This window comes from Dendrobates tinctorius, unplaced genomic scaffold (genome assembly GCF_039654945.1).
Source record: "Dendrobates tinctorius isolate UK_male_01 unplaced genomic scaffold, ASM3965494v1 ptg000129l, whole genome shotgun sequence".
NCBI lineage: Eukaryota > Metazoa > Chordata > Amphibia > Anura > Dendrobatidae > Dendrobates > Dendrobates tinctorius.
Window position 1 is genome coordinate 24,419,782 of NW_027361797.1, and position 24,196 is coordinate 24,443,977.

Sequence of the window (24,196 nt, forward strand, 5' to 3'; positions counted from 1 at the left end):
AACCCTCTTTCCAATCCCAACCCTAACCCTCTTTCCAATCCTAACCCTAACCCTTTTTCCAACCCTAACCCTAACCCTCTTTCCAACCCTAACCCTCTTTCCAACCCTAACCCTCTTTCCAACCCTAACCCTAACCCTCTTTCCAACCCTAACCCTAACCCTCTTTCCAACCCTAACCCTCTTTTCAACCCTAACCCTAACCCTAATGGAAAAATAAAAATAAAAATATTTTCTTTATTTTATTAGTTGTGCCTACCAATGGGGGTGATATTCGGGGGGTTTATTTACTTTTTCTTTCATTTTGATCACTGTGAGAGTGATCAAAATGAAAGAATGGAATCTGCAGCCGGCAGATTCGGGCAGGAGCACTGCGCATGCGCCCACCATTTTCCAAGATGGCGGCGCCCATCATCCGGACTCGAGGGACACCAGGAGGGACGGGGGAACTCAGGAGGTACCGGGGGGGTGAGGGGGGGATCAGAGGCTGGCGGGGAGCAGAGGGAATGGGAGGGGGGCCGATGATGACAGCGGCGGCAGATCGCCGCTGTCATTCAGTTGCAGGGGGCGATCGCCGGTGGGGGGGGTGGAATCGGTGTCTCCAGCCATGTCCGATGCTACAGCAGCATCGGCCATGGCTGGATTGTAATATTTCATCAGTTTTCATTGATGAAATATTACTATCGCTCTGATTGGCTGTTTCACTTTTAACAGCCAATCAGAGCGATCGTAGCCACGTGGGGGCGAAGCCACGCCCCCTGTGGTGAAGAACAAAGCCCCCTGTATCTGCGGGTCGGGTGACCTTTCAGTGACCTAGGTCACCCGACCCGCAGGGGGGCTTTAAAGTCATGACGCCACATAGGCGTCATGGGTCGTTCTGGCACGACTTTTCATGACGCCTACGTGGCGTCAAAGGTCGTGAAGGGGTTAAAGGGTAATTATCATGAAAACTCTTCCCCTTAGAGAAGCACATATACTTGTGTATTTGTCTTGATCCAGGTTGGATATGACAGAAAATGCACAAGTAACCTTTTTTTTCTGTGAGCTGTTTGCCCAGGTTTGGTTTTGCCCCCGTTGGCCATTAAGGGTTTTTACACAGTGGTGTCTTTTTCTTAGTTTCCCCCCGGTGGCCATTAGGGTCATTGCACTTCACTTTGGTTACTTTAGTTTTGTGCACGTAATTATAAAACAGGTGTGATTGCTCTATAAAAGAGTGTCAGGTGTGGTAATCACGGTTGGTGATAGTCCTCAGTTACAAGCAAGCCTGGGTGAAGGATGGAGCTGAAGGAGAGTCCCGGGCAGCTCAGTGAGAGTCCTGGAGTGGCAGCTATGGTGTCTGCGAGGAGGGCTGGCATGGCTTGGTGGAGTTGCAGCTATGGTGTCAGCAAGGAGTTCTTGCATGGCTTGCTGGTGTGGCAGCTATGGTGTAGAGCTGCACTCATGATGCTGGACTCTTTTGCTGGAAAGCTGGACTCATATGCTGGACTCTGTTTCTGGACAGCTGCACGCAGGTGGTGTACTCTGTTTGCTCCAAGGCTGCACTATGGTGTTGGATCTGGTAGGAGGAAAAGATGCACGCAGGTGGTGGGCTCTGTTGCTGGGAGCGTAAGCAACAGAGCAAAGCTAAGTGGTGTTTCCCTGTTTTGTCTCTTTTCCTTATGTGTGTTTTAGTGCAGTGGTGGGATTAGTTTCCGCACTATCCACTTCACTAGTGAGGGTTTAGGTGCAGGGCGAGTCAGGGTTTTTAGGTTCCTGATCGTCGCCCGGTGCGGAACCGGCCTAGGGAACTTTAGGAATGTAGAGACACTGACTCAGGGGAGTGCAGGAGGTCTCCACTTCCCTGTTCCCTATCGCAGGGCCAACATTGTTATTGTTACACAGGTTACCCTTTTATTGTTTAAATTTGCCTTACTGGAGGCGGGGTTTCCAGACATGCGTGTATTTCCGAAATTCGCCTGTTTGAGGCGGCGTATCCAGCTGCACGTTTTATTATTTAAATTCGCCCAACTGGAGGCAGTGTATCCAGGGTCACGCGTGTCATCTAAATCAGCCCTGCTGGGGGCGCTGTGTCCAGCCACGCGTGACCATGACAGTATTCATATACTCACGCTACATTACATGCATGCATTACATTTAATAAAAAAATATAGAGATGGAAGTGCTTCTTTAATGCTTAGGCAATTTTTCATTTTTGCCTTGGCAATACTTTATTGAACCACAAAACAGGCAAACAACACAGAACAGTCCCAGCAAAATACTCAAAATGGTGCAAAATTACAGAGTCTCGCCCTTCTGCTGACTCACCGGGATAACAGTAGCTGTGTCTTCAGAGCTTTGAGGGCCAACTACCCCCACCTGTGTCAGGCACAGAGAGGAGGTAACGACAAGGTTATGAAGCTGACTGTCCATTGAGGTACAAGGCCAGGTGACCGGAGGGTCACAACCTCGCTTCTATCAATATCTCCTTAGAGCCAGGTGACCTGTGAGCCCCAATCTAGGCTTTCCCAAAAACATCCATGGGGTTCAGGTGACCGGTGGCTCCATATTCTGGCTTCCCCAAACATATCCATGGGTTCCGTGATGGTCAATGGAGAAGATCTGTGTTCTTTCAGCCGGGGCCGTGGTAGCCTGAGCTGGAATCCAATATAATGTCAAATTTGTGTCCCTCCATAAACTAGCAGCTATCCTGACTGTGGTTTTGTAAAGAGTCTCTGGTTCTTTGGATGTCTTGTTACAGAGGCATATCCCCCTTATATAGTTCACAGCTATTCTTCAAGCCATCAATCACAGGTCAAGGGGAAGGAGTGATGCGGATAACCCGCGTTGTTTGATTATAGTTTATCCTTCAATGTTTGCAAGTCAACAAACAGGCTGGCCTGATATAATATCTAATCAACATATCAGCAAACATCATTGTTCAGTGACCCTGCATCACTGTTTTGCAAAGATACCAGTACGATAAACTATAGGAACTGATATAAGAAGTAAATAACAACTATTCATCAATTTACAAATATCAATACAACCTACAAGAAGAGTCAACATAAAGATAACAGTCTATGCCTCCTGGCTTACTGAAAATAGAAGTCTGGGTAATTAAGATTAAATGCTGTGTTGTCTCAGGGGGCATATAAATGGTCTGGGGAAGAGTGAGAAGCTTTCTGGCAACCCAATGGAGCTTTAGCTTAAATATATAAAATCAATGTATGAATAAAGTCAATTCTTTGTGTTCATATGTAAATTTTTCCTTTATTGGGTGCATTTCTCCAACAGTGCTTACAAGTTTTCATCTACTGTGCCTATAGATAAATGCAGCCCTGATTGGCAATGCTTTATTGGAACCTTACGCAATGCTTGACCATCAGGATTGTATTTATTAACCATTTTTGTAATTAATGTATCTTTATTAAATTTAAAAGAAAAGTACAAATATAATAAGGAACTAATCATGCCAGATTTGACAGGTGGATCATAGTCAAAGGGAAATAACAATAAACAATATCATCACAATCTCTAAAGTTGAACTCAATTCAATGTAAGGTAATGTCATAAGGTGTAAAAGATTACCAGTGTAGTAACTCAGACTGGTATTACATAACCATGTAAAAAAGTAAGGAAGAAGAGAGAAAAAAGAAGAGAGGAGAACAGAAACCAAAACACAAAAACAAAGAAAGAGAGAGAACGGGGAATGGAGCAGAGGGAAGGCAGTTCAATGGAGAGGCTCCAAGAATGCGGCTCAGGCACAGTTTTCCCCGATAAGATTGGGTAGTCAGCAGAGGATCTAAACTCCAGGCAATGAAACCAGGATTTGTAGAATCGGTCATAGGAGTTATTATTCTTGAAACTAAGTTCCTCCATTAGCATAACCTCATTTATTTTGGAAGACCAGAGGGAAATTGTCAGAGTGGTATCACTTTTTCCATGAAAGAGGAATGCATGTTCTAGCAGACACAGGTGTCTCAATATCACATTTTTGTAGATTTGTAAAGGGATTCCGCTGTGATGGAGAAGGACGAGAGCCGGATCCAGGTCTGAGATAAAAGCTGTGATTTCACTAGTTGTACTTTTTCCCAGAAAGGGGAGAGAACTTGCAAGACCAAAAAATATGTAATAGACCACCCTACTCCTCCTCGCATCTCCAACATATGGGACTGGTATTTGGAAATAAAGATTGTAGGTGACCTGGGACACGATATCAATGGCCTCACGGAATCAAGAGCTAATGGATGATTTATGTGTAAGGGTGAAGGCACATCTCCACCGATCCCTTGTCAGGGTATGACCCAGATCACTCTCCTATTTGAGCCAGAAAATTAGTTTTAGGCTGGTTCAGGGGGTCAATCACTAGGAAATTTGAGAAAGACAAAGTATGCCTTACGCAACCTGTGTTCTAGCACATAACTTCAAAGGTCGTTTTGTGATTTTTATAAAGCGCTCTAGGTGGAAGTGATTGAAGAAAATGAGAGAGTGAACCAATTCCCTACAATCCCAACAGGCAGGGAGTAGAGTGGCCTTGTAGATGTTCCTTTAAAGACCATATGTTTCCAACTCTGAAATTTGTCACTTTAACATCCACTGTTTAACCAGGAATGGAAAAATGTCATTCTCCATTCCCAAGGGGAATGGCAGATTATCCAGGATACCTTATATGAAAGAGGATTGCAGTAGTATTGATGAACATACCGTGGGAATATTGTAGAGAGTGGCCTCATTGTGGGATGAGTTTTAAGTGCAGTAACCATAGAAAAGTCTAACCATGGAGTAAGAAAAATATTCAGGATTGAGAGTCCTCAGTAGTTGATACCTTTTAATGGCTAACTGAAAAGATGGTAATACATTGCAAGCTTTCGAGACTACTCAGGTCTCTTCATCAGGCTAGACTAATACAAAATCTGAAGTCACATATTTATGCACAATACAGCCTAGAAAAAATGCAATAGATAAGACAAGTGACGTGAAGCAGAACTATCAATATGGGAGAGGGAGAAACATAAATATAAACATTGGACCAGTTCATAGATAAGGAGTCTGGATGTTTTATGGTCCTCTGATTGGGGTCTAGTTCTGTGTTGCCCTGCAAGGTTTTAAAAGGAAATTCCTTAATTGATGTAAAAAGACATAAATCCTTTTAAAACCTTGCAGGGCAACACAGAACTAGACCCCAATCAGAGGACCATAAAACATCCAGACTCCTTATCTATGAACTGGTCCAATGTTTATATTTATGTTTCTCCCTCTCCCATATTGATAGTTCTGCTTCACGTCACTTGTCTTATCTATTGCATTTTTTCTAGGCTGTATTGTGCATAAATATGTGACTTCAGATTTTGTATTAGTCTAGCCTGATGAAGAGACCTGAGTAGTCTCGAAAGCTTGCAATGTATTACCATCTTTTCAGTTAGCCATTAAAAGGTATCAACTACTGAGGACTCTCAATCCTGAATATTTTTCTATCTACTGGCTAACACGGTACAAAGATATACATCTTTCCTGTAACCATGGAGTAGCAATTTGTAAACCTTTGTTCAATCCCGTCCCAAGCTTTCCCAGAGCCATTCTACACCAGTCCAGAACTCTAGAGAGATGAGAGGCAAAGTAATGTGATCTGAAATCAGGCAAGGCTATACTCCCTGAGGACTTGTAACGGTACAGTATGGTTCTACTGATACAGGGAGGTTTACCAGACCATATAAAATTAAACCGCCAAGAGACTTCTATAAGAGGAAAAGGGGATGCTAATCGGAAGAGCTTGAATGACATATAGGATTCGAGAAAGAGTATTCATTTTAAAGATGAAGTTAAAGTGTACCTACGATAAAAGTTACAGACCTCTCCATTCTTTGTAGGTGGGAAAACTTGCAAAATCAGCAGGGTATCAAATACTTAATTTCCCCACTGTATGTCCCATGCGGCTGCACAGATTTCCCTGTAGTCCCAACAGCAACCACAGCAAAAGCAATGGCTGACCTCCTTGATATCTAGCACCTCTCAATCCAGGAGCATAGGGTTTCATCTCCAGGGCTTAGTAGTTCTCCTGTAGGGGCTTCTACAGCGTCGGACTGGAACACCTTGGGCCCACCAGAGAAAATCATTCTTGGGGTCCACTATGTAGCTACATAGAGATACAGTAAATACAAGACCGCCAATTGTGTGGTAAAACACACTAACATCAGGGTATAATATAAGGTAGTACAAATCTTAATTATGTAGCAGGAGTTGGGGTAGCCTCCCTCATAGAATATAAAGCAGCCCCCTCATATAGTATAATGCAGCCTCCTCATAGAATATAATGCAGCCTCCTCATAGGATATAATGCAGCCATCTCATAGAATATAATGCAGCCCCCTTATAGAATATAGCCCCCTCATAGAATATAATGCAGCCATCTCATAGAATATAGCCCTCTCATAGGGTATAATGCTGCCCCCCTCATAGGGTATAATGATATATAGATATAGATAGAAAGATAGATGTAGAAATAGATAGATATAGAGATAGATAGTAGATAATGGATAGATAGATAGATAGCTATAGATAGATAGAGATAGATCGATAGATAGATATAGAGATAGATAGTAAATAGATAATGGATAGATAGATAGATAGATGATAGATATAGAGATAGATAGCTATAGAAAGATAGATATAGAGATAGATAGAGATAGATAATAGAGATGTAGTAATAATAATAATAATAATAATAATAATAATAATAAAAATAGAGATATATAGATAGATATAGAGATATATAGATATAGATAGAAAGATAGATATAGAGATAGAGCGATAGATAGAGATAGATAGACAGACAGATATAGAGTTGGATATAGAGAGAGATATATAGATAGATACCGTAGATAGATATAGAGACAGATATAGAGATAGACAGATAGATAGATATAGAAAGATAGATATAGAGATAGATATAGAGATAGATATAGATCTAGATAGAAAGATAGATATAGAGATAGAGCGATAGATATAGAGATAGATAGAGAATAGATAGAAATAGATAGATATAGAGATAGATAGATATAGAGATAAAGCGATAGATAGAGATAGATAGAGATAGATATAGAGATAGAGCGATAGATAGATAGAGATAGATAGAGATAGATATAGAGATAGAGCGATAGATAGATAGATAGAGAGATAGATAGATATAGAGAAAGATAGATATAGAGATACTGTAGATATAGAGAGAGATAGATATAGAGATAGAGCGATAGATAGAGAGAGATATAGAGATACTGTAGATAAAGAGAGATAGAGCGATAGATAGAGATAGATATAGATAATAAAAAAGAGAGAGATATATAGAGATAGATAGATATAGAGATAGATTTCTAGATAGAGAGAGAGAGAGACAGATAGAGAGATAGCGAGAGAGATAGAGTTAAAAAAGCAAACAAACCACAATACTCACCTCTCCTCCTCGCTCCCACGCTGATTCCGGCAGCCGGCTTCAGTGTCAGGAGCTGCCCCCTCTGCCAGACACACAGCGGGTGCGCGATGTAGTGACGTCATCGCGCACTGGCTGTGAGTCAGGAGCAGAGGAGACTGAGGGTGACGTCGGCCCTGATTTACAGATGCAGAGCGGCAAGCTTGGCTGAGGGCGGGGCCTCTGGGGGTGGAGATATTAATTTCTCTTTAGCAGCGGGGACAGGGGCTCCTGCCTCCTGTCACCCGCTGCTGCTCCACTGGCAGGGGCCCCCATAGCAGCTGCATGGTGTGCAACACACCACTGGCTGGGGGCCCCTGGAGCAGCGGGGGCCCTAGGCAACTGCTGGCCCTGTATGCCAGCAGGTGCCAGGGCCCACCAGATGCCAGGGCCCTCCGGAGAATCCTCCGGTGGGCCAGTCCGACGCTGGGCTTCTACATACCAGACTTCACAATGGTCCTTACACTGATAGCTCCTTACACTATCAGAGTTCACAGACATTTGTGGAGTCTGTCTTTGCAGGACACCATAATTAGGTACCTGGAAGCAAATGGGTTTTTTTAGATACTGACATTCTTACAGTTTTATTTATGTTTAGAGCATGAACGGGGTTGTCCAAATGTTCATGTTTGTGATGTCATTTTATGTGACTGTAGACTTGTGAATTTCCACAGTGCGCACTTCACGCTGTCAGGATTCTCTGGTGCCGGCGATTTGCAGACATGTGGTCACATGCTGACTAGACATGCATGGCTTCACTTAATGAAAATGAATTGAGTGAGGCCGGACACATCTAGATGGAATGTGGCCAAAAGTATACAAATGACATACTTATTCTCACATGACCGTCCACTCTTGCCACCACCGGAAATGGAGAATCCTAAAAATGTGCAGTGCATGCGTGTGAGAATTCAGAAGCCTGCAGTCACATACACTGTGTTCCAAATTATTATGCAAAAAATATTTCCTCATATTTCCTCTAAATTACCTATATGAATTGCAGTCTGTTATTTTCCAGTCATCTAATATTCTAGTATAATTGCGATGTTTTTGAACAAACTGCCTATGAAAACAGTATATTTTTAAAAATAAGAAACACTCAGAATGCATGTTCCAAATTATTATGCACAGCAGAGTTTTCAATCTTTTTATTTTTATTTTGAACAAAAAAATGGTCAGTTGTGAAATTATAAGCATTATCAGCTTATTACAAAATGAAATCAAACAGTTTTCAAGTCAAAACTTTATTCTAGGTGATGTTACATTTGCACATAGGACCCCTTGTTCGAAAGAAGCTTCTGAACTCTCTCGTCCATTGAATTTGTCAGTTTTTGGATGGTTTGTGCTCCAATTGTTTTGCATGTGGACAGAATACCCTCCCAGAGCTGTTGCTTAGATCTGAACTGCCTCCCGCCATCATAGACACTCCTTTTGATGATTCTCCAGACGTTCTCAATGGGGTTGAGGTCAGGGGAAGATGGTGGCCACACCATAAGTTTGTCCTCTTTTATGCCCATAGCAGCCAGAGATGCAGATGTGTTATTTGCAGCACGAGACGGTGCATTATCATGCATGAAAATGATCTTGCTGCGGAACGCACGGTTCTTCCTCTTGAACCATGGCAGGAAGTGCTGTTTTAGAAACTCCACATAGATTATGGAGTTCAGCTTTACCCCTTCAGGGATCCTAAAGGGGCCGACAATCTCTCTCCCCATGATTTCAGCCCAAAACATTACTCCACCTCCTCCTTGTTGGCGCCTTAGCCGTGTTTTCATGGGGTGTCCATCAACCAGCCATCCTCCACTCCATCCATCTGGACCATCGAGCGTTGCACGGCACTCATCGGTGAACAAAACAGTTTGGAAGTCAGTCTTCATGTATCGTTTGGCCCACTGGAGCCGTTTCTGCTTGTGTGCAGTGGATAGAGGTGGTCGACAGGATGGCTTACGCACAGCTGCAAACCTCTGAAGGACCCTGCATCTTGTTGTTTGGGGGACGTAGGAGGCACCAGCAGCTTCAAAAACTTGTCTGCTGCTATGACAAGGCATTTTTGCAGCTGCTCTTTTAACCTGACGCAATTTCCTGTTGGAAAGAGTCCTCAATTTTTCCTTATCAGCACGCACACGTGTGTGCTGGGAATCAGCTACATACTTCTTGATTGTGCGATGATCACGATGAAGTGTCTTGGCAATGTTGGTTGTAGTCATGCCTTGACCTAAATACTCCACAATTTGTTGCTTCTCAGCAGCCGCCACATCCTTTTTCTTTCCCATTTTGGCAAAACATGTAGGCTGCTTAATAATGTGGAACAGCCTTCTTAAGTAGTCTTGCCTTTATTTGGACACACCTGCCAAACTAATTTGCACAGGTATCTGCAATTGCTTTCAGTGATATAAAGAGCCCTGACACACATCACCATCAATGAGTTTAAAGGACAAAAAAATTCTGACCTTATCACTCCTAAACTCTTTTTGCATAATAATTTGGAACACAGTTTAGAGTGACTGCAGACTTTCATCTCAATCCTGGACAAGTCCTTTAATTATGAAATGAAGCCCTGTAGCCAATCCTAACAGCGTGTCATATACTCACTGTCAGGGCAGAGACAGACTGCCGTATTTCTCGTGCGAGAATCGCATGGTAAACCTTGTACTGGCTGTCGGCTCTCCTGACCTGAGCTTGACAGCTGCATAGAAATACATCATACTGTCTTGCTCAGGTCAGGAGAGGTGCCGGGCCAGTCCGCACAATGAGATCCGATTATCGCACGAGTTATATGGCCGTCTGACTCAGCCCTCAGGATTCAGCTTTGCTTGCAGGTTCCAGCAGCTATGGCCACTTCACTTATATGCAGTTTTCATACTTACAGTCGCGAGATAACAAGCTTTCTTTGCAGCTTCTCATATTTTTTCACTGAACATTGAGAGAATTAGTTAGAGCAGCTCGTCGGCACATGACTAAGGCCGGGGTCACACTTGCGAGTGCAATGCGAGAAACTCACATGAATCTCTCGTCTCAATACCCGGCACTGCCACCGGCACTCAGGAATGGAGTGTCCGGGTGCATGTATTTCGATGCAACTGAGTGCTCCAGGCCGAGTGCCGGCGGCAGTGCCAGGTATTGAGGTGAGAGACTTGCATGAGTTTCTTGTAGTGTTGAGCGATACCAGCCAATACTGAAAAATATCGTATCGGAATGGATCGGCCGATCTAAAAAAAGTATCGGGTATCGCCGATTCCGATCCCGGAAGTCCCATTCAAGTCATTGGGACAGAAATATCGGAATTGAAAAAACCCCTCTCTTGCCTTGTATAGCCTGTTCGGAAGGGGGGGAAGAGTGTGGGCGGTGCGTGGGCGGACACTGTGCGTGTCTCTGTGTGTGTCTGTGTGTGCGGGCGGGGTCTGTACAGGCCTCTCGGTGGTCTGTACGGGCCTCTCGGTGGTCTGTACGGGCCTCCCGGGGGCCTGTGCCGGCCTGTCGGGGGCCTGTGCGGCTGTCAGTGGTCTGTATGGGCCTCTCGGGGGCCTGTGCCGGCGGTCAGTATGGGCCTCTCGGGAGCCTGTGCCAGCTGTCTATACGGGCCTGCCGGGGGTCTTGTGTGTGTGCAGGCATCGTCCGATGGGACTACAAGTCCCTTCGGGCGATGCCTGCTACAATGACAGTGATTGACACATTAGCCAATGATGGGACAGTAGTAGTCCCATCATCCGGATAATGTGTTGAATGTAAAACAAACAAAAAAAAAAAACATACTACATACATACATACTACATACACACTACATACTGCATACATACTACATTCATATATACATGCTACATACATACTACATACATATATACTACATACATACAACATACATACTACATATATACATACTACATACATGCTACATACATACTACATATATACAACATACATACATGCTACATATATACAACATACATATGTATTACATACATACAACATACATATATACTACATACTACATATATACTACATACAACATACATACTACATACTAGCTTCATATATACTACATTCATACAACATACATACATACTACATACATGCTTCATATATACTACATTCATACAACATACATAGTACATACATACTACATACATGCTACATAAATACTACATTCATACAACATACATATATACTGCATACTACATATATACTACATACAACATACATACTACATTCATACAACATACATACTACATACATACTACATATATACTACATTCATACAACATACATATATACTACATACATACATACATACAACATGCTACACATACAACATACATACAATACATACATAGACATACAGTACATATAACATAGAGTACATACTCACCATTACTTGTCACTTTGATCCCCGAAGCCAGTGTCATCTAAGGAAAAATATGAAAATAACAAACCACCAAATACTCCCTGATCCGCAGAAATCCACAAGTGAGTGTCCCATGCCGATCTCCCGTGGAGAGCAGCAGCATCAGCTGATGCGACCGCTCTCTACGGGGCTCAGGAATTCCAGTGTCGGGAGGAAGGTATCCTTCAGCACTGTATTCCTCCGCCACTGTAAAAAAATAGTCCCTGGTCTCACTTTATGGCAAATGCTGCGTGGGAACTTTTTCACACAGCAATGCCAAAAGTGAGACTAGGGACTATTTTTTTACAGTGGCGGAGGAATACAGTGCGGAAGGATACAAGCCTCCCGACACTGGATTCCTTGAGCCCCTAGAGAGTGGTCGCATCAGCTGATGCTGCTGCTCTCCACGGGAGATCGGCGTGGGAACGCGTGGATTTCTGCGGATCAGGGAGTATATGGCTTGTTTGTTATTTTCATATTTTTCCTTAGATGACACTGGCTTCGGGGAACAATGTGACAAGTATTGGTGAGTATGTACTCTATGTTATATATACTGTATGTCTATGTATGTATTGTATGAATGTATGTATGTTGTACATATGTATGTTGTATATCTGTAGCATGTTGTATGTATGAATGTAGTATACAGTGGGGCAAAAAAGTATTTAGTCAGTCAGCAATAGTGCAAGTTCCACCACTTAAAAAGATGAGAGGCGTCTGTAATTTACATCATAGGTAGACCTCAACTATGGGAGACAAACTGAGAAAAAAAAATCCAGAAAATCACATTGTCTGTTTTTTTTTCATTTTATTTGCATATTATGGTGGAAAATAAGTATTTGGTCAGAAACAAAATTTCATCTCAATACTTTGTGATATATCCTTTGTTGGCAATGACAGAGGTCAAACGTTTTCTGTAAGTCTTCACAAGGTTGCCACACACTGTTGTTGGTATGTTGGCCCATTCCTCCATGCAGATCTCCTCTAGAGCAGTGATGTTTTTGGCTTTTCGCTTGGCAACACAGACTTTCAACTCCCTCCAAAGGTTTTCTATAGGGTTGAGATCTGGAGACTGGCTAGGCCACTCCAGGACCTTGAAATGCTTCTTACGAAGCCACTCCTTCGTTGCCCTGGCGGTGTGCTTTGGATCATTGTCATGTTGAAAGACCCAGCCACGTTTCATCTTCAATGCCCTTGCTGATGGAAGGAGGTTTGCACTCAAAATCTCACGATACATGGCCCCATTCATTCTTTCATGTACCCGGATCAGTCGTCCTGGCCCCTTTGCAGAGAAACAGCCCCAAAGCATGATGTTTCCACCACCATGCTTTACAGTAGGTATGGTGTTTGATGGATGCAACTCAGTATTCTTTTTCCTCCAAACACGACAAGTTGTGTTTCTACCAAACAGTTCCAGTTTGGTTTCATCAGACCATAGGACATTCTCCCAAAACTCCTCTGGATCATCCAAATGCTCTCTAGCAAACTTCAGACGGGCCCGGACATGTACAGGCTTAAGCAGTGGGACACGTCTGGCACTGCAGGATCTGAGTCCATGGTGGCGTAGTGTGTTACTTATGGTAGGCCTTGTTACATTGGTCCCAGCTCTCTGCAGTTCATTCACTAGGTCCCCCCGCGTGGTTCTGGGATTTTTGCTCACCGTTCTTGTGATCATTCTGACCCCACGGGGTGGGATTTTGCGTGGAGCACCAGATCGAGGGAGATTATCAGTGGTCTTGTATGTCTTCCATTTTCTAATTATTGCTCCCACAGTTGATTTCTTCACTCCAAGCTGGTTGGCTATTGCAGATTCAGTCTTCCCAGCCTGGTGCAGGGCTACAATTTTGTTTCTGGTGTCCTTTGACAGCTCTTTGGTCTTCACCATAGTGGAGTTTGGAGTCAGACTGTTTGAGGGTGTGCACAGGTGTCTTTTTATACTGATAACAAGTTTAAACAGGTGCCATTACTACAGGTAATGAGTGGAGGAAAGAGGAGACTCTTAAAGAAGAAGTTACAGGTCTGTGAGAGCCAGAAATCTTGATTGCTTGTTTCTGACCAAATACTTATTTTCCACCATAATATGCAAATAAAATGAAAAAAAAAACAGACAATGTGATTTTCTGGATTTTTTTTTCTCAGTTTGTCTCCCATAGTTGAGGTCTACCTATGATGTAAATTACAGACGCCTCTCATCTTTTTAAGTGGTGGAACTTGCACTATTGCTGACTGACTAAATACTTTTTTGCCCCACTGTATATGTTGTATGAATGTAGTATATATGAAGCATGTATGTAGTATGTATGTATGTATGTTGTATGAATGTAGTATATATGTAGCATGTATGAAGTATGTAGTACAGTCATATGTTAAAGTTTGGGCACCCCTATTAATGTTAACCTTTTTTCTTTATAACAATTTTGGTTTTTGCAACAGCTATTTCAGTTTCATATATCTAATAACTGATGGACTCAGTTATATTTCTGGATTCAAATGAGGTTTATTGTACTAACAGAAAATGTGCTATCTGCATTTAAACAAAATTTGACTGGTGCAAAAGTATAGGCACCTCAACATAAAAGTGACATTAATATTTCGTAGATCCTCCTTTTGCAAAAATAACAGCCTCTAGTCACTTCCTGTAGCTATTAATGAGTTCCTGGATCCTGGATGAAGGTATTTGTGACCATTCCTGTTTACAAAACAATTCCAGTTCAGTTAAGTTTGATGGTCGCCGAGCATGGACAGCCCGCTTCAAATCATCCCACAGATGTTCAATGATATTCAGGTCTGGGGACTGGGATGGCCATTCCAGAACATTGTAATTGTTCCTCTGCATGAATGCCTGAGTAGATTTGGGGCGGTGTTTTGGATCATTGTCTTGCTGAAATATCCATCCCCTGCGTAACTTCAACTTTGTCACTGATTCTTGCACATTATTGTCAAGAATCTGCTGATACTGAGTTGAATCCATGCGACCCTCAACTTTAACAAGATTCCCGGTGCCGGCATTGGCCACACAGCCCCAAAGCATGATGGAACCTCCACCAAATTTTACTGTGGGTAGCAAGTGTTTTTCTTGGAATGCTGTGTTTTTTAGCCTCCATGCATAACACCTTTTTGTATGACCAAACAACTCAGTCTTTGTTTCATCAGTCCACAGGACCTTCTTCCAAAATGTAACTGGCTTGTCCAAAAGTGCTTTTGCATACCTCAGGCGACTCTGTTTGTGGCGTGCTTGCAAAAACGGCTTCTTTCGCATCACTCTCCCATACAGCTTCTCCTTGTGCAAAGTGCGCTGTATTGTTGGCCGATGCACAGTGACACCATCTGCAGCAAGATGATGCTGCAGGTCTTTGGAGGTGGTCTGTGGATAGTCCTTGACTGTTCTCACCATTCTTCTTCTCTGCCTTTCTGATATTTTTCTTGGCCTGCCACTTCTGGGCTTAACAAGAACTGTACCTGTGTTCTTCCATTTCCTTACTATGTTCCTCACAGTGGAAACTGACAGGTTAAATCTCTGAGACAACTTTTTGTATCCTTCCCCTGAAAAGCTATGTTGAATAATCTTTGTTTTCAGATCATTTGAGAGTTGTTTTGAGGAGCCCATGATGCCACTCTTCATAGGAGAATCAAATAGGAGAACTACTTGCAAGTGGCCACTTTAAATACCTTTTCTCATGATTTGATACACCTGGCTATGAAGATCAAAGCTCAATGAGGTTACAAAACCAATTTAGTGCTTCAGGAAGTCAGTAAAAAGTAGTTAGGAGTGTTCAAATCAAGAAAATGATATGGGTGCCCATACTTTTGCACCGGTGAAATTTTGTTTAAATGCAGATTGCACATTTTCTGTTAGTACAATAAACCTCATTTGAATCCAGAAATATAACTGAGTCCATCAGTTATTAGATATATGAAACTGAAATAGCTGTTGCAAAAACCAAAGTTGTTATAAAGAAAAAAGGTTAACATTAATAGGGGTGCCCAAACTTTAACATATGACTGTATATATGTATGTTGTATGAATGTAGTAGAAATGAAGCATGTATGTAGTAACTATGATGTTGTATGTAGTATATATGTAGTATGTAGTATATATGTATGTTGTATGAATGTAGTATATATGTAGCATGTATGTAGTATGTATGTATGTATGTTGTATGCAGTATGTATATTGTATGAATATAGTATATATGAAGCATGTATGTAGTATGTAAGTATGTTGTATGTAGTATATATGTAGCATATAGGTATGTTGTATGAATGTAGTATATATGTAGCATGTATGTATGTATGTTGCATGAATGTTGTATATATGTAGCATGTATGTAGTATGAATGTTGTATATATGTAGTATGTATGTAGTATATATGTATGTTGTATGAATGTAGTATGTATGTAGTATGTATGTAGTATGTATATAGCATGTATGTATTATATATGTATGTTGTATGAATGTAGTATGTATGTAGCATGTATGTAGTATGTATGTAGTATATATGTATGTATGTAGTATATATGTATGTTGTATATATGTAGTATGTATGTACGTAGTATGTTTTTTTTTTTTACATTCAACACATTAGCCGGATGATGGGACTACTACTGTCCCATCATTGGCTAATGTGTCAATCACTGTCAGTGTAGCAGGCATAGCCCGATGGGACTTGTAGTCCCATCGAACGATGCCTGCACACACACAAGACCCCCGGCAGGCCCGCACAGACCACCGGCAGCCGGCACAAGCCCCCAGCAGGCCCGTACAGACCCCTGGCAGCCGGCACAGGCACCCGGCAGTCTGCACAGACCCCTGAGAGGCCCGCACAGACCACCGGCAGCCGGCACAGGCACCCGGCAGGCCCGTACAGACCACCGGCAGCCGGCACAGGCCCCCGTGAGGCCCGTACAGACCACCGGCAGTCGGCACAGACCCCCCACAGTCGGCACAGACCGCGCATCATGATGCGCACAAACCGCGCATCATGATGACGTCATTTCAGCAGCCAATCACAGCCATGCTAATAGTTAACATGCCTAACAGGATGTGCCCACACTTCTGAGGATTCCCATTGGCTGAATCAAATCGAGCAGGCTGATAGCTTTATGGGAACTTTCGATTCCGGTATCCGATACGAAAAAAGTATCGGAAGTCAGTATCGGAATTCCGATACAGATAATATCGGCCGATACCCGATACTTGCGGTATCGGAAAGCTCAACACTAGTTTCTTGCATTGCACTCGCAAGTGTGACCCCGGCCTAAGTGTGCAAATCACATATGTGTTTGTGTGGGATGTGGGAATACGGCATTCTTGCTCCGGGTGCCAGAAAATCTAGATACATCTCTGTTTTAAGGTATGTTCAAACAATGCTTTTTCTGGATTTTTTTTTTATGTCCGCTTGGAAAAAAAAACACTTAGAAAATGCTTGAAAGAATCTTCATATTAATTTCTGTGTAATAACGATTTGCTGTCCATATGTTCAGGCTTTTGAGAGTTCGCTTCAGATATCCCAAAATGCCAGGCGGTAAAAGAAGTGAGCAGACCATTCTTCTTCAGTTTTCCCCTTGGAAAATGCACTGTACTTTACAATAGAAGTCAATGGGAAGGTTAAAAAAAACAACCAGAAAACGTTTAGGCTTATTGTTTATTTTTTTTTTTTTTTGCAAGTGTTTCCGACACACAAAAAAAAATCCTAGTCTTTGCTTCATTGCTTAGTAGATGTGAAAAGGGTCTGAAAACTGCCTATAAAAGACTAAAAAGTGCTATAAAAATGCCCACAAAACGTTTACAGAAAACACTAACGAAAAAGTTTACAAAATGTTTCAAGAGACATTAAATAAAAATAGTTTACAAAAACACTTCATGATAAAAAAAGAAGCTGGCATTTCCTTCCTGGTGTGGTTTCCACTTGAAAACCAAGTTATTTTCACCTGCCTTAAAAGCTGTGTGAACATACCCTTAGGCTGCTTTTACACTTACCGTGTTTTTGCGGGCCGATTTTGGGGCCCCAAAAGATTTCTATGGGGCTGTAAAATCTGCCCGAAAAAATTTCACGGTGCGCCGTGTGCCATACGGCCGTAAGGGCAGTTTTTGCGGCCGTGATAAAAGATCAAGCCTGCTCAATCTTTTATACGGCGTATGGACATTGTAGATCAATGGGGCAGCAAAAACAAATAAAAGTTTGTTCTTGCGATGCACCATGACTTCCAGTTTTGCGGAACACCGTTTTTTTTTCTAATACCATTTCCACAGTATTGGAAAAAAGAAAAACAGCGATCCGCAAACTTTTTTGCGGTCTGTTATTGTGGCAGACCACAAAAAATGTGGCGATACGGCCGTCAAAATTGGGGTGCAATAACGAACCGCAAAAAATGCGGTAAGTGTAAAAGTAGCCTTAGCGTTTCGTAAAGCATTTCCTTAAGTAATTTTGAAAGTTATTTTGGAGCGTTTTTAGTTGAATCTTTTTTTTGTAGTTTTTTGATTGAACAGTGCGTAGTTTGGGTCGTTTTCCATCAGGAAACACTTAATAGAACTTGCATGCACTTTCTTTTCTCCCACCAAGAATTTTTCAAAATCTGCAGTGGAAGGTTTTAGCAAAATAAAGCCAGGCTTAGATGTTTTTCTTTGTTAGAAAAGGCCAGAAATTCCTGCAGCTTCTTTAAAATTGCCGCAGCCCTCTTTGGCAGCCTCTCGGAGTAATTTTCTTCATGTTTTTGCCTCAATTTTTGAGGGATGTCCATTTCTATGTACCGTCACTGTTGTGCCAAACTTAAGCCACTTCTTGATGACCTTCTTCACAACATATCTAATGCCTTAAAAAAATAAATAGTGCCCTTCTCTTGACAGATACCTTTCAACAATGAGATCTCTTTCCTGTGTTGTAAGCTGTTTCCAAACCATGGCTTTTTCTGTAAAATGCAACTGAGAAAATGTCAGGAATATCCGACTAGAACAGCTAAACTTTATATGAGATCAATCAGAATCACTGTAAATGATGGCAGCTGTGTACTGACTATCAGCTTAAGGGTTCGCTCACATTGACGTATAAAAAAAATTGGTCCCATTCTCATCCAGATAAGTGGGACGATTTTGTTCTCACTTGTCATCCATTGCAATCCATTTTTTACTCAGCAGCTACCGTATTAATCTTTTACAGGACCATTTACATGCTACAGAACTGTAATGTATCCATACAAATCAGATGCAAGGCTATGTACACACGTAGCGGAACTCTCCTGGAAATTACCTCGAGAATTCCGGATTCCATTCCGCGGGAATATCGCATTTAAATTCCCGCGATTTTCCAGTGGAAAAACTAGCGTTTTGCAAGCGCAATTAGCTTGCAGAATGCTAGCGTTTTCCAAGCGATCTGGAGCATCGCTTGGAGAACTGATTGACATGTTGGTCGCACTTGTCAAACATAGTGTTTGACGAGTGTGACCAACTTTTTACTACTGAGGCCGCCTATGCAGCATCAGTAGTAAAAGATAGGATGTAAAAAATAATTTAAAAAATTTAAAAAATATTGTTATTCTCACCTTCCGGCGTCCCGCGCAGCCTTCCCGCCTCTCTCCACGCTCCCGGTCCCAGTAATCCTTTGCGCGAATGACCGAGAGACGTCGCACTCCCGCGAGATCTCGACGTCATCGCAGTCATTCTCGCAAAGGATTACTGGGACCGGGAGCGTGGAGAGAGGCGGGAAGGCTGCGCGGGACGCCGGAAGGTGAGAATAACAATATTTTTTATTTTAATTCTATTTTTTACAGGGATATGGTACCCAAAGCCCGGAGGAGAGTCTCCTCTCTTCCAGACCGTGGGTACCATCCGCAAATGTTCTGCTTACTTTTCGCATGGTGTGCACAGCCACAAGCAGGAAGTGGAACAATGCAATCCTATGGGTGCGGGATCGCCGCGATTCCACTAAATTAATGAGCATGCTGTGTTTTTTACCGCGAAGCGATTCCGCCGCAGACAAAACCGCAGCATTAGCACAGAATTGCGGAATCCCATAGGAATGCATGGAATGCTTATTTTTTGCATTTTCGCGGCAAAATCGTGCGTTTAAAACCGCCGCGTAAAAAACGCGACGTGCGAACGTAGCCTCACTGATGGTCTGCATGGCATGCGATTTTTCTCACTCCCATCAGATTTTGGCGTGAAACCTCAGCGTGCTGAGAAAACATTTGCACTGCCTCACTGGTCCTAGAGCAATTTTTTTTTTTGGTCGGATTGCACTTGTACACACGCGTGAACGAACCCTGACAACGATTGGGTGTAATTAGATGCTACAGACAGCAGATGGCACTAGTGGCTCACAGAGAGAACACAGCTGCAGACACATGTCAATGGGAGGCGCTCTGCAGTCTTGTGATCGCTGCCTCCAGTTCCTGCTTCCTGCTGCTGATGTTCAAAATTGGTGTCCCTGGGACTTGGGAGCAGCACAGATCTGGGGGCAGGTTGGTCTTGTTGCCACATTATCATTTTCTTGTTTATGCAGAACTGTCAGCATTACAATAGTATTTTCCTGCAGGACACACAATGGTATACAGCACAGTGCACATTAGTGCGGTAATTGTCAGAGCTCATATAACATGTGATTCTCTGTATTGCTGGTTAGCACCGGCTCTGGTTCTATGGCGCATCTGTGGCACACGATTGCCCGTGGCTACAAATGAGAGTGTACACATTTATTTCCATGCTAATTAGCATTCTTTTTTCCCTATAGTGATGTTTCCAGGCGTTGTATTTGCACAGGTTGAGTACTTACAACAGATTTTTCATTTTCCGTGTTGGCCGGAAAACCGCACAAAATCTATACACTTTTTTTTTTTTATACATTTTTCTTTCGCTTTTTTTTTTCTTTCATTTTTTTTTCACTCCCATTCATTTAAATGGACAAAAAAAAAATGCTGTAGATTTCAAAGAAATGCTCCAGTAAGGAAAAAAAAAATAAGCAGTGTGTGACCTCGGGAATCCCATTCACATTGCTGGTACTGTAAAACACGGCGGTTATTTTCCAAGAGCGTTAACAAGCTCCGGCTATGTTCGTACGTGGCGTTTTTGGTGCTTTTTTTCTGCCCCCCCCAAAAAAAACCCTGCTCTCTTGGCACTAAAGAAGCTGCAGAAAAAGCTGTTGGTTTTTTTTTTACCAGCGTCTTTTGCTGCGTTTTTGCCATGGTACATGTGTCTCTTGTGTGTGCCGTTAAAATCTACTGAAAAAAAAAAAATTGTTCTACTACATAAGGTCTTCACTCAAAAAAACGCAGCAAAACCTGACACCTGAGGTGGTGTTTTTGTTTTTTTTCCCAACATCCATTACTTTCAATGGGTAAAAAAACGCTGAAAGAAGTGGCATGCGCTATTCTGGAAAAGCCGAGCACAAAATACCGAGGCCAAAGGGAAAAAACCGATGTGTGTGCATGAGACTTCTGAAATCTCAGACGTTGCCGCTACTGTAAAATGCAGCAATATCGCCACATGTGAACGTTCCCTTATAGCATCAGCCCCCAACTTAACAGTGCAATGCAACATGCTGCGTTCGGCGCACACGGGCGCACCTTCAAAAGTGCGCAGCGCACGGCAAAATCCTGCTAGCGCACGGCCAGCGCACGATCTGCGCACCCTATGCTAAAGATAGGGTGCGCAGATCGCAAGCGCCCATGTGCGCTAGAAGGCGGCGATGACCGGAAGGGGCGGGCAGGGGGCGGGGCTTAGCGGCGGCCGTGCGCAGGCCGTCACTGCACTATAAAGCGCAAATGTGAAACTAGCCTAAGTGTAATATACGGTACGCACTCGTCACCATCTGTGACTTCTCAAAATACGTCTGTGAGAGTCAGAATGAGTCTATGTCTTCATTCACACGTCTGTATTTGGTCAGTATTTCTCATCAGCGTTTGTATGCCAGAACCGGAAGTGGAACTTGCAAATAGAGATGAGCGACTTTGCCTTTTTTAGGGTCGAGTCGGGTTTCATGAAACCCGACTTTCTCAAAAGTCGAGTCGAACGAAATCGGCCGACTATCGGGAAAAGTCGGGAAACACGAAACCCAATGCAAGTCAATGGGGAGAAAAGTCGGCAGTGAGTGGAGGACTGTAAACACACCTGGCATGAATTTTAACCGTAGAGGCAGCAAAATCTCTCTCTCTCTTCCTCACTCCCACTCCAGCTACGCTCCCACTACGCTACGCTCCAGCTCCGCTTCTCTCATTGGCTGAAAAAAGTCACGTGCAAGCATTCGGCGAAACCCGACTTTGACGCTTGGGCCGCCGACCGCATGGCCAACTTCACACTGTGGTCGGGTTTCGTTTCATGAAACCTGACTTTGGCGAATGTCGGCGACTTTTGAATCTGACCGACCTGTTTCGCTCAACTCTACTTGCAAAGAAAAACTATAAACGACAGACTGACATCTGTCCTGTGTTTTGTAGACGCTCCTGGTTTTGGCATACAAATACTGATCGAAAAAAAAAAAAATGGAAGTGTGAATAAAGCCTTATATTGAGAAAGTAATTGTTGATCCGACCGGTTAGGCCAGAGTCAGACTTGCAAGAAACTCTGACGAGTCTCGCACGTCAGTACCCGACACTCGGGACCGGAGCATTCAGCTGCATAGAAATGCATGCAGCTGAACGCTCCAATCCGAGTGCCGGCGGCAGTGCGGGACTCGTCAGAGTTTCTCACAAGTCTGACCTCAGCCTTACAAGTGCGATCGCGTGATACCAAACAGGAGTGCTGCTGAAAATCAGAGGACTGTGACCGGCGAGTGCGGTACGTTACTGCACTCATTACACATGCACGTGTGATTGCTGACATAGGCTACTTTCACACTAGCGTCGTGTGACGTACGTCGCAATGCGCCGTTTTGGAGAAAAAACGCATCCTGCAAAGTTGCCTGCAGGATGCGTTTTTTCTCCATAGACTTGCATTAGCAACGCATTGCGACACATTGCCACACGTCGCATCCATCGTGTGACGGATGCGTCGTGTTTTGGCGGCCGCGACGCACAAAAAAAAGTTACATGTAACTTTTTTGAGCGTCGTGTCCGCCATTTTCGACCGTGCATGCGCGGCCGAATCTCCGCCCCCTCCTCCCTGGACATTACAATGGGGCAGCGGATGCGGTGAAAAACTGCATCCGCTGCCCCCGTTGTGCAAAACTTTCACAACGTGCGTCGGCCCGACGCATTGCGACGGGCCCGTACCGACGCAAGTGTGAAAGTAGCCAAAGAGAACAACAAGAGATATCAATGGAGGAGTGCCGTTTTAAAACCATTAGCTCTTCTCAGAAAGCCCTAAAATGTATACTGATTTATTTATTTTTTCTGCAGTGCGTAAGCATTGCCTAATATTTACCATCTCTAAAGTCCATCCGGTGCCAGCACTGAGAACAGCTGATTGTTGGGGTGCCAGGTGTTGCACCACCACGATCTGATATTATGACTTTTCCAAAGAATAGCCCATCAATATAAGGTACTGGACAACACTTGAGAATGGTGCTAGGTGGAGAGCACAGCGTGAGGCTGAGGACCTGGAAGTGAACTGTCCCGCCCCAACCAGCTTCTGCCATTAGGTGAGATAAAAAGTTTATTGCCCCAGGTGGTGGTCTGAGGTGATTTTGCCATTCCCTAGAAGCAGGGCCTATCCAGCTGTGGCCTGAATTGTCCTGCAAAACTTAGGCTATGTGCCCACGTATGCAGAAAATTTCTGCATGAAAACCGGACTCCTTCCCAGAAAACGCGCTTTTGCTCAAAAAACGCACGTTTTTTATGCGTTTTTTCCGAGCGTCCCCAGACACACAGAAAATAGCTAAAAACGCAGACTTTTCCGCAAAATTAATAAGCATGCTGCGTTTTTTACCGTGAAACGGTTTTTTTAGCGGAAAAACATATCAATATGCACAAAAAATCTAAAATGCATTAAAATGAATGGGATTCTTCTATTGAGCATTTTTTTTTTTTAAGCGTTTTATCTGGTAAAAACGCGAAAAAAAACGCATAACGTGGGCACACAGCCTTAACATTATCAGCATCCTCAAGATACCGATACTGTTACCATCTGTAGCGGAGCACAGATACTTCGGCTCCCTGCTCAGTCACTTGCTCTGTGAGGATGCAGACAACTTCCAGCTTGTTGGAGTCTACTGAGGTCAGGAAACCAGGATTGTTATATACATAAAGGGAACACAAACAAATATATATATATATATATATATATACACATACATACATACATACATGCAGGCCGGAATTTTTGAGAGAAGAGGGGCTATGATGACTTCATAATGTTGAGTGTGTTGTGGAGGAGCTGCGGGGGCCGCCAGGCTGTACGTGGGGGAGCTGCGAGGGCCGCCGGGCTGTACGTGAAGGAGCTGCGGGGG

At 43.2% G+C, this 24,196-nt stretch overlaps 2 protein-coding genes across 3 annotated transcripts in view; one reads left to right on the forward strand and one right to left on the reverse strand.

The window, feature by feature from the left end:
- The window catches only part of ZC3H7A (zinc finger CCCH-type containing 7A), a 96,213-nt gene extending 72,946 nt beyond the window's left edge, over window positions 1-23,267 (reverse strand). Inside the window, exon 1 of the mRNA XM_073542870.1 lies at window positions 23,173-23,267. The gene's annotated coding sequence lies outside the window, so the exon portion shown is untranslated. The remainder of the gene's footprint in view (window positions 1-23,172) is intronic.
- The window catches only part of NAGA (alpha-N-acetylgalactosaminidase), a 33,753-nt gene continuing 29,660 nt past the window's right edge, over window positions 20,104-24,196 (forward strand). Inside the window, exon 1 of one of the 2 annotated variants that reach the window (XM_073542871.1) lies at window positions 20,104-20,276. In XM_073542871.1, the coding sequence (XP_073398972.1) occupies window positions 20,119-20,276 (158 nt within the window). In that variant the 5' untranslated portion in view covers window positions 20,104-20,118. Of the gene's footprint in view, window positions 20,277-23,297; window positions 23,390-24,196 lie in introns of those variants that run through there. The other variant, XM_073542872.1, reaches the window with a different exon arrangement.